The sequence below is a fragment of the Chelonia mydas genome, chromosome 8 (assembly GCF_015237465.2).
Source record: "Chelonia mydas isolate rCheMyd1 chromosome 8, rCheMyd1.pri.v2, whole genome shotgun sequence".
Lineage (NCBI taxonomy): Eukaryota > Metazoa > Chordata > Testudines > Cheloniidae > Chelonia > Chelonia mydas.
In genome coordinates this window covers 83,173,839-83,190,852 of record NC_057854.1, presented here as the reverse complement: position 1 = coordinate 83,190,852, position 17,014 = coordinate 83,173,839, and the positions used below count along the sequence as shown (strand labels likewise).

At 39.9% G+C, this 17,014-nt stretch overlaps 1 protein-coding gene across 8 annotated transcripts in view; it reads right to left on the bottom strand.

Annotated features, from left to right (window-relative positions):
- Window positions 1-17,014, bottom strand: part of SLC44A5 (solute carrier family 44 member 5) — a 179,283-nt gene that overhangs the window by 84,597 nt on the left and 77,672 nt on the right. The window contains exon 1 of one of the 8 annotated variants that reach the window (XM_043521594.1): window positions 9,007-9,198. The exons of the other annotated variants lie outside the window; for them this stretch is intronic. Within the exon in view, the coding sequence (XP_043377529.1) occupies window positions 9,007-9,043 (37 nt within the window). The 5' untranslated portion in view covers window positions 9,044-9,198. Of the gene's footprint in view, window positions 1-9,006; window positions 9,199-17,014 lie in introns of those variants that run through there. 8 annotated transcript variants of the gene reach the window in all.

Sequence of the window (17,014 nt, the reverse complement as noted above, 5' to 3'; positions counted from 1 at the left end):
AAATTTGCAGGGTAAGAGTTCTTAAGGCGCCTACCTTTCTGCCTCCGGGCACATGAGCGCTGCTACTTCACTCTGACATCCAGACACCTAAGCCCCAGCACAATCCAGCAACCTGGGAAGTTAGGTGTTCACCTGCCTATTTTCTCTGCAGGGGCTTATCTGGTAAGTGTCCTTGGCGCACACCTACCAGATCAGATCCTATTCAAAAGCCTGGAGGTGGAGGAAGAGGTGGTGGTCATCTTATAAGTAGGGCTGTCGAGCAATTAAAAAAGTTAATCGCAATTAACCATGGTTTTAATCACCTGGTTAAACAATAATAGAATACCATTTACTTAAATATTCTTGGACATTTTCTATATTTTCAAAGATAGACTTGGGGTTCCAGCTTCCACTCGGAGCTCTGGGCTTTGTGGATCCCATTGTTATTCCAATGATTTCCTAGGGGTCTAAAAGGCGTTTCATTAGTCAGGCTAAGTCCCTTATGGATCCAGACCCAAGTTCCTTAGGCCTTAATTCTGCAAACCCTAACGTATGCAAGGAACTTTGTACATGAGTAGTCCCATTAGGTTCTTGTGCCTAAAGCTATAAAAATGCTTAACTGTATGCAGCATCAGGGCCTTAGTCTGCATTCCAAACTATAATCCTGGTAAAAAGATTATGGGCTAAATCTGTCCCCAATAAAATTCCATGCACTTACCTAGACTAAAATCAAGGATGAATTTAGCCTGGTAGATTTTGCTGTTTCCTTACAATGATGACAGCTAGAAAATTATGTTTTCTCTCTGTATGGCACAGCTGATTATGAGAGAAGTGTGAGACAATGTAGTGTAAGGCCTGGTCTATGCTACAAAGTTAGGTCAACATGAGCCGAGTTAGGTAGAATTAATAATGTACGTGTCTACATTACTGAGTCCCTTCCGCCAACCCAAAGGGCTTGTAAAGTTGACTTCTGTACTCCACCTCTGCGAGAGACGAGAGGCGTAGCGCTTCAGTTGACAACAACGCGTCAGTATGGGGATAGTGTAGACACTGTTGTATACAAGTCATTATGAGCAGTTTCTCATGCCCCAGTTACAGAACAGACCTTCCCATTGCATTAGATTGTATACAGTCTGTCACATGGTCCAGTCCCTGAGGCCCTAGCTACAAGGGTAGGTGCTTACTACTGTGACTAAGCCCACTGAACCTACCCTAGTCTGCTGAGTATGAAGCATACCCAAGGTCTGCTGGTTTCATTCAGGTTTCAGAGTAGCAGCCATGTTAGTCTGTATCCCCAAAAAGAAAAGGAGTACTTGTGGCACCTTAGAGACTAACAAATTTATTTAAGCATAAGCTTTCGTGAGCTACAGCTTACTTCATCGGATGAAGTGAGCTGTAGCTCACGAAAGCTTATGCTCAATTAAATTTGTTAGTCTCTAAGGTGCCACAAGTACTCCTTTTCTTTTCGTTGGTTTCATTCAGAAGTTTCTAGTGGATAACTTTTGACAGTATAGAGATTATGGATTTCCAAAAGAGACATTGTGAATTGTTCGTATATTTCAAAACATACATATACACCTATATAAGACTTCAATAATAATTGCAGACTTTTACATGTTTACAGTGACTTCTTGCTTTACTGTCAGCTGAGCATACATACAAAATGAAAGAAGTAACCACTGTTAATACAGGGAGAAACATATACATTTCAGTTCATGTTACTGAAAAGAGAGGTATGTTTTGCAGTCAATATTTTGTTTTTTAAATGTAGGGACTCTTACAATTGTATTTAAAAATTATAATGATTCTTCCAATATGCAAGAGCATGAGCTTTTGGAGCAGGTAATTTCATTCTTTCTCCAAACAGGTAAAGCTGACTCATTGTTGATCTATGAGGGGAACACATATGGGTATAAATGAAGACATACTGTGCAGGTTTGGAGGTACGAAATATAACACTATTTCCTAATAAGCACTGTAACAGTATTGACTGTTGTTTTGTGTGACCTATGTTTAAAAAAGTTTGTTTTAACTTTTGGCCAAATTCTACCCTAAAATAAGCACACACACAACTCCTGTTATATCCAATGGAATCTGAGCCTGCTTTTAAGGGGGCAGATTCTAAGAAACCCAATAGTAAACATATGTCATCTATATTTTTATTCTACCAACAAAAGTTCATGTAACATGACTAGATCTCATATCTCATTTTAGAGACTTTTTTTATTAACATGTTTTTAAAACTAGCCCACATATCAAATGCTAATTTCACTGGTACAAATCAATATATAAACAGCATCTTTTAGTCATCCCAGGCATAGCAAACTAGTGGTTTTTGGCGTACCTCTTAGGATGTAATGTGTTGGCAATAACATAAGAAACTACTGAAGGGAAAAATGTGAGATCAATAGGCAGTCTGTTCACCTAGCTTATTTGTTTTTAGGGCCGCTTTTAAAATAACTATGCTAAAAGTAAAATTCTTCCATTTACACCTATATGCAAAAGAGCTACTAAAGAAAAATGCTTAGGATGAGTCAATTTATCACAAGTTCTCAAAGCAGGTCTGTGACCAGTGATAACAACTTTCCAGAAATCTATCTTCTACAGGTTAATAATGAGAACTAAATTAAACCAGTTTATCAGTTCCGCCTCTCACAACAATTCAGAAAAGATGTAAAATAAAAGACCCCTGAAAATGTCACTGTTTCTCCAACAGGTATTCTAGAAAGGAAATGTAGGACGGTGCACAAACAGCTGCCAACGTCAAATAGTTTTTACTTTGTTGCCTGTGATACTTAGTCGGACAGAGCAGCACTACAACCGAAGTTCCAACACAGAGACTGTCAGTGGCACAGGGACTCTGCGGCAGTGAAAAGAGGTAATACAGAAGATAATAAAGGCAAGTCTGAAAGTTAAACCCCACCTATAATAAACACTTACAGTAAGTTAAACCAGCAATGACATCCATCTAAGTAACAGAGAAATAAGTCATCTACCATAATAAAATAACTAAGGAACAGCATCAAGTCCATGCAGTGCTCAAATTTACAACCTTTACGTCCGTAAGATTTTAGCTGCTGTGCAAAAAGCAAATAATTATTTATACGCACATTTTTATTACATAATATATATGTATAGTTAATGGAGTTATGCCAATTTACACCAACTGAGGAGCTGGCCGTGTGTGTGCATATGTGTAAATATTCTCTTTTCAAACATTGTCTAAAATCATGTAAGCAATGAGGTTTTATATGGTCCACACTCTTCAGACTCTGGGCCAGTAAATCTGCCATCTTTGAAAACTGTTTGTTCAGTTCTGCCTCATTCTTGTCAATCATTTCACAGCAGCATGTTGCAAGCTACATTTCCACAGTATTGTTCACTCAAGTATCTCAGAGCTCTTTCCACAAACAAAGAGTCCAAACTGTAAAAGCTCAGCTGCATTTCCATTTAAAAAGCCGGACTGCCACTGCAAAAGGCAGATTTCCAACTTCCTTTTTGAAGATAATGAAGATAAAGTCAGGATGTAATAGTAGTGTATACTCTTTTAGTGAACATTTCAATGTGCATTTTCGTTTCCTTGGTAATGTTTAAATATTGTGCCACCCACTAATGCTGATGAAGTTAGGATTCCATCAGCATTTCCATTAAAACCCCTGAATTCACATTATCTTGTTTTATAAAGTATCCATAAAATATGATCATGCTGGAAATAATAAAAAAATATCTTCCATGACTGACAGTACCCTCTTTTCCCATCAGGGAGAAAAGGCTGATCAGCACCTTGCAGTATCAAGCTGTAAAGTAATAATGTTATGGTGAAAGATACTAATGGCTCGCACACTAGAGATCATTGATACATAAGCACACAGCATGAAACTATCCATAGAAAGAGTTTGAGATGCCACATAGCAACTGCCCTTAACTGTTGTTAAGGGTACTACTGCATGAGTTAGGGCACTCTTCTTTGTACGGTCTGTTAGGCCTTTCTGAGGCCAGCTCTACACTAGAAACTTTTGCCGATATAGGAAAATCACTCGGGGAGTGATTTTTAAGATATTTCTTTACTGGAAGAAGCCCTAATGTAGACACAGTATACCAGCATATTAGTGCATTATAGCTTATTTTGCTCATGGGGAAGTAGCATAAGCTACACTGGTAAAAGCATTTTTCTGCTGGTATAAACTGCACCTACACTAGGAATGTACTACACCACACTATCAGCGTAGCTATCCCAGCACACCTTTTCTACTGTAAACTTAGCCTGAGCCGCTTTTGTTTTGCAGAAGCGGCTACACAAAAGGAAGGCTAATGGCCTGCCACCTTTCCAGCCCATTCATTTGAGGGGAGCCTTTGGACTTGAGGTTTACTAGGTGTAAAGTGAAGAGGCAGCAGGAGAAAAATGGGACCAGAGTATGTTTAAGCAGTTGGATACTGTTTGAGTTTTATGTGAGTCTTGGAGAGAGACGGGCCAAGGCAGCTGCTTCTTGGACCAAGGCAGTAGTGCCTGATCTGCGGTTCCCGCAGAAGAGAGCTGCCCATGTGCAGATTCCTGGCACTGCTAGTCAAGGGAACCAGACTCGTATATTTTATACATAGGTGTTTTCTTAGCAGAATTTGTCTGACTTCATGTCACCAACTTCTGCTCTAAACAGGCACCTGCCCAACAAAGCTCCCAAATCTGCTTTGTCTTGGCAAAGGGGCAACAACAATGAAATGTACTATTTAACCTTATTCCCCCCTTTCCAAAGTTTCCCCCAGTCTTGGGTTGGATGTCAAGAATATTAGCTGGTTCCCACCATTCTCTACAATCTTGTGGAGGGGAAAGCTGGCCTAGCATGGACTGACGCCATCTGCTTGTTTAGCTTTTAATTAGTCAAAATGTTCAAGTTTGAAAAAATATCTGCTGCATGTAGACAATATTCATTATTCATCAGAACATGTGCTCAACACTGTGTTATAACAAACCCACTGACGTGCCAAGTTACAGATACAGCATGGTGTCAATGCGAGTGCCTCGTATATTTCTGTTGACTATGGGGAGCACTGCACTGCAAGCTGCTGCTACAATACTGCTGTACAAAACATTATTCACTGAGCATCCCTCAGTGCTGTACAACCAAATCTGAGTTAGAACCCTTAGTTTAATGTCAGTGCTAAGGTTATCGCCTGCCCTATTTTACCTTACTCAGGGCTTGTCTACACTTGAAACTCTGCAGCAGCACTGCTACAGGGCTTCAGTATAGACATTACCTATGCTGACGGGAGAGCTTCTCCCATCACTGTGATTAATCTATCTCCCCGAGAGGTGGTAGCTAAGGCCACAGAAGAATTCTTCTGTTGACCTAATGCTATCTACATGGGGATTTAGGTCGGCTTAACTATGTCACCCAGGGGTGTGTGGATTTTTCACACCCCTGAGGAATGTAGCTGGGTCAATCTAATTCTCTAGTGTACACCAGCCCTTAGTCTCTGTCACACTGTCCCAATTTTTGTACTCTTTCTCCTGCTGATGTTCTGCTCTTACACTGCCTCTAACATCAACTGCTTGCTCCTTCCCTGTCCTTCCCTCTCCATCCCCATTCCTATTGTTCTTTCCTCTCCCCTTGTTCCCATCTGCAGTCTTCTCTAACAAATCAAGTCCACCCTATTCCTGGTCACCAGTCTTTCTCCTATTGGCCTTCTGTCCAACTTCATTGTCATCATTAGCAGTATTTATTATTGTAGCGCCCTGGAGCCCCAGTCACGGGCCAGGATCCTATGGTGCTAGGTGCTTTACCAACACAGAACAATGAAACAGTCCCTCCCTCAAAGAGCTTACTTCTTGATCACTCTGAAGTCACTCCACAGAATGCAGAGCTCCTTACAAATGGCAACTTTGGGACTGACTGTGGCATTTCTTTTCTCCAAATGGCAGGAGGCTCTTCATTCAACTTGGCTTCTCAGCACTTGTACCGGCATCAGGGACAATATGCAGCACACTGTTCCCAGGGAGATGTCCCTGGCTAGTGAACAGGAGCAACAAACAGGGAAGCTTTGTGAGAGAATTCTCCAGGTGAAGGAGGAGAGACTATGTGACAGGACAAACCTGTTGTGCCCATTCTGGTGCAGTTAGACAAAGATATGGCCCTTCGTTTTCATTTTCACCAGAAAGTCCCCAGGTTTTACAAATAGTAGTATTCAGATGTTACCAATTTCCACACAATTTTGTACCAGTCAAGTACCTGAAAAGCACTAATTACACTAAGAAAATCTAATCCATTACTTTAGGTGGATATGTTTATGTTAATAATAAATTAGTCCAAGTATAAATGCAAGGATGCCTGTTAAAGTAAAGCAATGTAGTGAAAGATACAGATGCACATGCATATGTGTATGTACTGTTAATACACAGTTCATGAAATGTATCACAGCATTAACCTGCTTTGACTTTGAATACTCTTACTTTTCTCTATTTGTTGCTTTTTTCTGTCCTTCTGTCCTCCAATATTTACCCTGGAAATTGTGAAGTTAATTTTAATTTTTGTAAATAACACTGTCAAGTTCTTGGCAAATTTTAACAAAATAAAAGCTAAATACAAAGGGGCATGGTTAGAGTGGAGCTCGAAGAAATATATTTTAAAAGCTGCCTTTACTCATTAACTAAATTCAGACTTTGGTCTCATGCCTCATATCAGAAAAACCTTATCAAAATATTCACAGGCACAGTACAATAAACACAGCAGACCCAATGACTCTGTTTCTTCTCTTCCACCCCAGTAAGCTCCTAAAATATAATTTTTACCACAAAAGAACTTTGGCAGTTTATAGCTCTGGAGCCGCTGTGTGTGTAGCAATACTGCTGGCGAGTACAGGACACAGGTTATGTTGTCACACACAAGCCACTTAAACCAATAGTGAGCCCAGAAAAGAAGGTAAGGGCAAATTGAGAAGAAACCTGGTAACTTGTGCTGTGGAGAGGCCTGCACTCTGTATTGCCTCAGTTTACGGCGTAAGACCTTCCATAGATTAAACATTTTAAAAAATAACTTCTTTCTGGTATGATTTAGAACCTGTAACTTTACTACATACCAACACACTGTGGCTTACTACCTACAGGATACTAGACCGAGTTTACTGCCCTGTGTAAAGGGCAGCGTCCACCACCCAAGAGCATCCCAGCAAAAGGAAATGGGACTTAGAGAGGGGAAAATCTGCACCCCCTCCTTTACGAGATTTACAGATTACTCACCCCCCGCCCTCTAGGAGCCGCCCAATCCCCACCCACCTGCTGGGGTAGGGTACCAGGTGATCAACACTTGCTCTGTCTCTGCTTCTCCCAGCAGTTGGAACCCAGATGTTGGGAGTCTGCATGGGAAATGAGGTCTTTCTCTCCCTTCCTCCTCTGCACTGACATGTCAGCCAAGATCTGGCCCTTAATAAATATATTTAACAGGTCTGTTCTTCCCCCCGACCCCACCTGCCAGGCAGGCAGGCAAGATTTCTCAGCCCCTGAAAATAAGAGCAGGCCAGGTTTACAAAGGCATAATGAATTTCCAGTAGGGATTTACTTTGCTTATAGACATTCCTCCACTTGGCCTACATTGCACTGATGAAGCTTGTTAATAGGGGCAATTTCCTGTGCTCTCAGGATATCTGTATTCAGCGGAATGGTTTGATGGCATAGCCAGTGGGGCAAGATACAATACAATGTGAAACAGTAAGTGGGCTACTTTCTACAAACAAGATCATCTCTTTTAGCAGTATACCATATGGTAATTGGTTTCAGTTGTGTTAGCTACAGCATGCCTGCACAGATTTTGATTTGGGGCAAAGAAAATGTACCTTGGAAGATATATACATTTGTGGATCATATCTGAATGTAAGCGAACTCCACAATACTTCTACAATGAAAGTCAATACCTTCTAATTTATAGGCAAGAGGATAAAAATAGACAAAGTGCTCCAGAAAATGATCTCTAACTCAAATGGAGATTTTCTTCTCCAGCAATTAAACAAACTGGGGAATGTTATCCAACAGTGACATTGATTAACAAAAATAAAGCCACTGCACTACTGCAAATTTCTTCACCATGCTTATTGGGGCACAGAGCAGTACACCAGCGCTCAGCCTGTCTTGTTTTTCTTTTTCTAAACTTTGCCACAAATCCATTACGGAATATAACTGTTTACATAAGGAACACTAAATACATTCAAAGCCAAACACACATTCAAATTCCTTGACAAAAGTAAGCTGCAGCATTATAGGAATTTCTTCACTGAAACACAAATATGTGATTATAGTTTCACATAACAATGAACCATGGGCACACACTGCTTGTTCTCACTCTCCTTTTCCAAGTAACACATCAAATCCTCTCCCCTTTAAAGAAGGTGACCCCTTCTTTAAAAAAAACAAAAACAACTCACTTGCTAAGTGTTGTATCAGCAACATTTTGAAAACAAAAACAAAACATTTAATTCTGAAAGCTGATTAAAACCTTTAGGAGTTTGGGAGGCATGGGGGAAGCAGCCACTGGTGTGGAATAATTACACAGTCATTTTCTTCCTCGGATTAAAAACAGAGATGATAATCACTCTTCACAGACTAGACAGATCTATTTCATAGACTATTTTATAACAGGAATTTTAGGTTGAATTATTGTTCCATTACAATAAATACTTCAAATGAGATTTAACTTCCCAGTTCCAACTCTAAAAAAGTCTAAACAATAAACAAAATTACTTCTGTCACACTTTATTACAGTGCAGTGATTTTTTTAAGTTAAATCATTTGTCTAAAATGAAAATTAGTTATGTTTATACAAATTCTACCTTCTATCTGCCTTTAATTGTAGCTGTAAGCTCAATTCTGGAAGAAGTTACATGATTTTGCAAATAATGGAGGAAGTTAGCCAAAGCCACTTAGGGCCTGATCCAAACCCCACTGAAGTCAAGAGAAAGACTCCCATTGACTTCAATGGTCATTGGCTAGAGCCTTTATGAAGCATTTCATTTTTTGAGAACACAAGGGGATAGGTAAATTACCATGTTTCCCGTAGTAGTTTTCTTCTTCCCTGGCCATATCACTGCTTCCTGATCAGTTTAGCAAGCTATGTCTAAGAGGCACTGCAGACTTCTATGCTGGAAGCAGTTTCCCCAGTAGGCTTAATCCACAAAAGTACTATTCAACCAAGTTTAAAAATAAAGCTGCTTGGAGTGGCATAGGCTCCTCCAGTAGGAATGGAAACTTACAAGGGAGGGAGGGCTTTCTGCTAATAGAAAAATGATATCACCCACTGCTCCACCTACCTACTCCAGACCAGTCTGGGACTATACATGTCACAGAGTAAAGGGAAGCTCTCTTAAAGCTCTTATATTTATAGGGGGAAAACACACAAAGTTTCATTGGATGAGATTTCATCTGAGAAAATGAGAGTGGGGATCAAAGTCAGGCTACCTGCAAAAGAGCAACAGACTTACAACTAATACTATGGAGCCTCTACCAAACTGGAAAAAGAATCAGTGACAGAAACTGGCAACACATGGCAAAATAAGAAGTCTTTGGGAAGATATAAGTTATCGACATACCCAGCAAAGAAAGAGTAAGGGAGGTCACAAAGGTGCAAATTCTGCTGTTCTTGGGCAAATCTGTGTGTGTGTGTGTGTACACACTTCTCTTGCTATTACATACACATGTATACTCTATGCAAATCTATATTATATAGATACACACACTCTAACACACACATACTTCCAGATTTTTTAAAAAATTCTGTAACAGCTATAATTCCACGATGTCTTTTTTGGTGCTATGGGGCTTGATAGTGGAAATCAAAATGAGACTCTCAGTTAAGCATGGCCCATACATTTGGCAGAAAAAATTTCTATGATGAGTGCCGATGTTAATTTACTGTGGATTTCAAAAGATTTTCATTTTCATCAATTCCAGGTGAGTGGAGAGTAGCGGCTTTCAGATCTCCTGGAATAATTTATTCCACTCACTATTCCACAGTTATCTTGCTTTGATATAGTAAAAATTTTATCTATGTAGAAAGAAAATGTTGCTGTTAACTACTTGCAGCGTGGAGGGTTTTTATATATGGCAATTAATGTTGTGGGGGTTGTTTGGGAGGTTTTGTTTCTTTTTTAGGGGTGCTGTTAGATCTGAAAAATTACTCTGTGTTTTTAACTCTGGAAGACAGCTTGAAAATACCATCCCTTAAATTGCAATATCTTTTCTATTAATATTAATTATTTATTGATAGGGTGTTAGTGCCCAGAAACTGTAAGGTACTCCCCAAACACAGAGGAACAGACAGCACTATTAACTTCTGGGAGTTAGAGATACCCTGCAATACCAAGGATTAATTTGGGGTCCTATGGAGATTTGTGATTCACAGCCCCCACCACAGAACATCTGTCTGCTTTTAGTCTCAAAGTACCCAAAGGTGCACATTTGACTTATGACATGACAACAGGGTTAACAGAACTATGCAAACATTAGTGAGCAGCTGGACATGTGTCAAGTGGTAATTGCTACAAAAAGTTAACAAGTTTTATTTATAACTACGAGGCTGAATGGGAAAATAGTTGAAAACCTGAAGGTAATGATCTATGGATACTACTCTACTTTAATGGAGAATATTAAAATGAAGCCCTGATTAACTGAATTGATGTCCCAGAAAGCCAGATGACATTCAGATACGCTGATTTGATAATGGTCCTGAGGGTATGGATGCATTTGAACTCATAGTTTCATTTACTGTCTTCACCTTCCATGCATAACTCCTGTAGTTGTCAGTGGGCTGCGTCCTTCCTTTCCCCCGCCTCCCTCCGGGCTAGCACATTCAATGCTGACAATGTATTTGAGCAGTGTATAGACCTGAAAACGTCTCCTCTGGCTGGCTCCACAAATGCAGCTCTTTGGAGCCAAAAGGAAAGACTCTTAGCAAAATCCCACAGACCTCATGAAAAGCAGGTAAGTGTCAATACTTAAACATTTTTTTAAAAAATCTATTTTTGTTTCTGTAGTGGCTAAGGCCTTGGCAACTTCAGAAATAAAACTGTCAATGGAAAGGTGGCATTGAACCCATAGGAAAGGTTTGCCCTCCTTAATATTAAATTTATTTTCTCCTGGTTTTCCCTTACTACAGCACGTACAGTACTTTAAAGGGCAAACCAGGTCCTGCACACCCTGGACAGGAAACCCAGTAAGAACATAAGAACAGCCATACTGAGTCAGACCAAGGTCCATCTAGCCCAATATCCTGTCTTCCGATAGTGGCCAATGCCAGGTGCCACAGAGGGAATGAACAGAACAGGTAATCATCAAGTGATCCATTCCCTGTCACCCATTCCCAAACTCTGGCAAAGAGAGGCTAGGGACACCATCCCTGCCCATCCTGGCTAATAGCCATTAATGGACCTAACCTCCATGAATTTATTTAGTTCTTTTTTTAACCCTGTTGTAGTCTTGGCCTTCACAACATTCTCTGGCAAAGAGTTCCACGGGTTGACTGTGTGTTGTGTGAAAAAATACTTCCTTTTGTTTGTTTTAAACCTGCCACCTATTAATTTAATTTGGTGACCCCTGGTTCTTGTGTTATGAGAAGGTGTAAATAACACTTCCTTATTTACTTTCTCCACACCAGTCATGATTTTATAGACTATCATATCCCCCCTTAGTCCTCTTTTTTCCCCAAGTTGAAAAGTCCTAGTCTTATTAATCTCTCAACATATGGCAGCCATTCCATACTCCTAATAATTTTTGTTGCCCTTTTCTGAACCTTTTTCCAAGTCCAATATATCATTTTTGAGATGGGGCAACCACATCTGCATGCAGTATTCAAGATGTGGGCGTACCATGGATTTATGTAGAGGCAATATGATATTTTCTGTCTTATATCTATCCCTTTCTTAATGATTTCCAACATTCTGTTCGCTTTTTGACTGCCGTTGCACATTGAGTGGATGTTTTCAGAGAACTATCCACAATGACTTCAAGATCTCTTTCTTGAGTGGTAACAGATAATTTAGACCCCATCATTTTATATCTATAGTTGGGATTACGTTTTCCAATGTGCATTACTTTGCATTTATCAACATTGAATTTCATCTGCCATTTTGTTGCCCAGTCCCAGTTTTGAGAGATCCTTTTGTAGCTCTTTGCAGTCTGCGTGGGACTGAACTATCTTGAGTAGTTTTGTATCATCTGCAAATTTTGCCACCTCACTGTTCACCCCTTTTCCCAGATCATTTATGAATATGCTGAATAGGACTGGGCCCAGTACAGACCCCAGGGGGACACCACTATTTACCTCTCTCCATTCTGAAAACTGACCATTTATTCCAACCCTTTGTCTCTTATCTTTTAACCAGTTAGCAATCTATGAGAGAACCTTCCCTCTTATCCCATGACTGCTTATTTTGCTTAAGAGCCTTTGGTGAGGGCCCTTGTCAAAGGCTTTCTGAAAATTTAAATACACTATATCCACTGGATCCCCCTTGTCCACATGCTTGTTGATTCTCTCAAAGAATTCTAGTAGATTGGTGAGGCCTTATTTCCCTTTACAAATATCATGTTGATTCTTCCCCAACAAATTATGTTAATCCATGTGTCTGACCATTTTGTTCTTTACTATAGTTTCAAACAGTTTGCCCAGTACTGAAGTCAGGCTTACCGGCCTATAATTACTGGGGTCACCTCTGGAGCCCTTTTTAAAAATTGGCGTCACATTAGCTATCCTTCAGTCATTTGGTACAGAAGCTGATTTAAATGATAGATTAAAGAGTACAGTTAGTAGGCCTACAATTTTACATTTGAGTTCCTTCAGAACTCTTGCGTGAATACCATCTAGTACTGGTGCCTTATTACTGTTTAGTTTATCATTTTGTTCCAAAACCTCCTCTAATGACACCTCAATGTGGGACAGTTCCTCAGATTTGTCACCTAAAAAGAATGGCTCAGATTTGGGAATCTCCCTCACATCCTCAACCATGAAGACCAACAGAATTCATTTAGTTTCTCCACAATGGCCTTGAGTGCTCCTTTAGCATCTCGATCATCCAGTGATCTCACTGGTTGTTTAGCAGGCTTCCCGCTTCTGATGTTGTCAAGGTTCCTTCCCCACTCTGAACTCTAGAGTACAGATGAGGGACCTGCATGAAAGACCCCCTATGCTTATTCTTACCAGCTTAGGTTAAAAACTTCCCCAAGGTATAAACTTTGCCTTGTCCTTGAACCCTATGCTGCCACCACCAAGCATTTTAAACAAAGAACAGGGAAAGAGCCCACTTGGAGACGTCATCCCCCAAAAATATCCCCCCAAGCCCTACATCCCCTTTCCTGGGGAAGGCTTGATAAACATCCTCACCAATTTGGATAGGTGAACACAGACCCAAACCCTTAGATCTTAAGAACAATAAAAAAGCAATCAGGATCTTAAAAGAAGAATTTTAATTAAAGAAAAAGTAAAAGAATCACTTCTGTAAAATCAGGATGGTAAATACCTTACAGGGTAATCAGATTCAAAACACAGAGAATCCCTCTAGGCAAAACCTTAAGTTACAAAAAGACACAAAAACAGGAATATATATTCCATTCAGCATAGCTTATATACCAGCCATTTAAACAAAAGAAAATCTAACGCATTTCTAGCTAGATTGCTTACTAACTTTTTACAGAAGTTCTAGAGAGCATTTCTGACCTGGTCCTGGCAAAAGCATCACACAGACAGACAGATGCCTTTTTGCCTCTCACTGCTTCTCTTACTTTGTTGTTTAGCCACAGTGGCACTTTTTTGGTTCTCTTACTATGTTTTTTAAATCTGGGGTATACATTAAGTTGAGCCTCTATTATGGTGTCTTTAAAAAGTTTCCATGCAGCTTGTAGGGATTTTACTTTTGGTGCTGTACCTTTTAATTTCTGTTTAACTAACCTCCTCATTTTTGTGTAGTTTCCCTTTCTGAAATTAAATGCTACAGTCTTGGGCTGCTGTGGTGTTTTCCCTGCCACAGGGGTGTTAAATTTAATTATATTATGGTCACTATTACCAAGTGGTCCAGCTATATTCACCTCTTGGACCTGATCCTGTGCTCAGCTTAGGACTTGTGGGTTCCAGAACTCGCTGCTCCAAGGAGCAGTCATTTAATGTGTCTCTGCATCCCATCCTGACGTGACATGTACCCAGTCAATATGGGGATAGTCGAAATCCCCCATTATTATTATTTTTTTTAATAGCCTCTCTAATCTTCCTGAGCATTTCACAGTCACTATCACCATCCTGATCAGGTGGTCAGTAATATATCCCTACCGCTATATTCTTATTATTTGAGCATGGAATTACTATCCATAGAGATTCTATGGTACAGTTTGGTTCATTTAAGATTTTTACTTCATTTGATTCTATACTTTCTTTCCCATATAGTGCCACTCCCCAGCCAGAACGACCTGCTCTGTCCTTCCAATATATTTTGTACCCTGGTATTACTGTGTCCCATTGATTATCCTCATTCCACCAAGTTTCTGTGATGCCTATTATATCAATATCCTCATTTAATACAAGGCACTCTAGTTCACCCGTCTTATTATTTAGATTTCTAGCATTGGTAGAAGCGCACTTTAAAAACTTGTCACTTTTTAGCTCTCTGCCATTACATGACGTAGTGCCATGGCACCCAGACCATGGCCTCTGTAAGGAACCTAGAAGGCGGATGTGGACAGGAGTCTAGACAGGGCAATGGAGATCAGCGACAAGTTCTGTAGAGCAGAACCAATGGCTTGCTGATATGGGAAGTGCTTCCCTGTGGAGAGGAAGTCTGAGAAAGAACCAGCAATCCTCCTGCATTCTTTCCCAGGAAAGGGGTGGAGGACTACTATGCACATGACATAAATCTACCCTGTAGGGTTGCCAGCCTACCATCGCCCCTCTAACTGCCTTTCTCCACTTAACCCTTTAACTGAACAGCCCTCTCCCAACATAACCAACTGCTTCACCAGACACCCACAAATACTAGTGTTTGGGGGGAAACAAAAAACTGTCTCCTAAAGAGTATGTGGAGATCTGCAAAAGGGGAGCAAAGTTAAGGTTGTGGTGCATGGTCAGTGGTGTATGGTAGCTGTGGCAACGTTAAGATGGATATAGGTGGGTGGAGGAGGAGAAAGTATGTACTCTTGGGTGTCTTTAATTTTAGTTTCTTTGCCTTTGGGGTGTGTAAGGTACACTGTATGCGCAGCAACCCTCAATGCTTCACAAGCTTTTGTGTATTAATAGTGGGATCTGGACTGTGGACTCGCAATTTTTACATTTTTGAAATTCCAGTGACTTAACTGGAATTACTCCTGACTTATGCCCTTTGCATTGATTTCCCGCAGGCTTTGAATCAGGCTCTTACCGCAGTGTGAGCAAAAGGAGAATCAGCTCCATAGATTGTACAGTACTCTGGAATCCTTTGGCTTGAAATAAACTACAAAAATAAGCTATAATTATTATTATTCTTCTTCTTCACACAGTTAAGCTAGCTTTTCTACAGATTTTATATCTGCAAATCCAGATATCCATTCATAAGTAGAATCTTGTGGATGGTTACACACTTGCATGAGTTGGATTTAGAGCAATGTACATTCAGGAAAGTCAAATATGGATATAAGGATTCTTCCTCTTTTTTATTTTTCATTTTTTTTTTTTTTTTTTAAGTTTGACAAAAGTTTGGATTATTTCCAGGTAAGCACACAAGAGCAATGGCTCCTAACAGTTTACTATGTTTACTCAATACTCCACACACACAAACACACAAACTTTTTGCCTTGCTCTCAGAACTCAAAATGCCAACGGTGCTATGAACCAGCTGTGAGCTAGAAAAACATTTGGGTACTGGCTTCCACAAGAACACATCAAAACACACCCACTTTTCTTCTAAAATGCCTATCTACTGTAGGGCCTGAATACTCTCATTTAGTTAACTTGCTGTACAGCCTGTAGGAATGCTGGAAACAAAATTGGATGTTTTATTCCAGTGCTTATAAAATGCTCCCACATTAATAGCTCTTAGATCATGATGCTAGTGCTTGTGATCTGGGAACAGACTAAAATGTCAGGGTGTATTTATGCATGCACCACATTCTGCTGTCTGTGAAATGGACTGATTGTTTATTTACTAACTGAAAACAAGATACTACATTCCAAAAAATAATTGTGCTTTTGCAGCCAGTTTTATTATGACAGAAAACATAACCCACAGCTGGCCAAATCCAAGTAGTTCCACCTAAGTCAGTGTGATTATTCACATGAGGAGGGAAAACACTAAATATCAGTCTTTTAATGACTTCTCCCCATCCTCCCCATTTAGTATGAAAGGAAAGAAGATAACTGAAAGGAGGCAGAGCAGGCAGGTTTTGGAAAATGCAAAGCCAAGATACTAACATGCCTGCAAAAAAGTTACAGACTCAGGAGCTTTCCCAGAAGGGGCTACTTTTGGATGTCCTCTCTAATAGATTCATCAGGTTTGAGTAATGGGGCTAAGAACTGGAGGAACATTTTTTCTTTGTGAAGAAAACAACACAAGCACAGGGGGGTCACCCAATGAAATTAATAGTGTGAAAGTAGAATGAATTATATTGAAATTATAATTCATTAAATAAATGCTACTTGAAGGGTTTGTTGAAATATAGTAGTCCGGAAGAGAAACATTAAGGAGTGTGAGACAATGGGTCCTCAAACTAATTAACTTAGAGCTCCTGCTGAGCTAGGAGATTGGTAAACGTTAATATGCAAATAAGATATGTATGTATATTTGTCAGTTTCTGCTTTCTTTTGTCTCTTATGTTAAATTGGCTTTGGCTTAGCTGTATAAATAAGTTATCTTGAGCCTCAGAGAGGGGCTCACATCTGGGTGCATTAGCAAAGCGCTTTGCTAATAAACAGAGTGGTCTGACAAATTATGTGAATCCTAAATCTGACTTTGACAATAGGCAGCAGGTTTAAAACAAACAAAAGGAAGTATTTATTTACACAATGCATAGTGAACCTGTGGAACTCATTGCCAGGGGATGTTG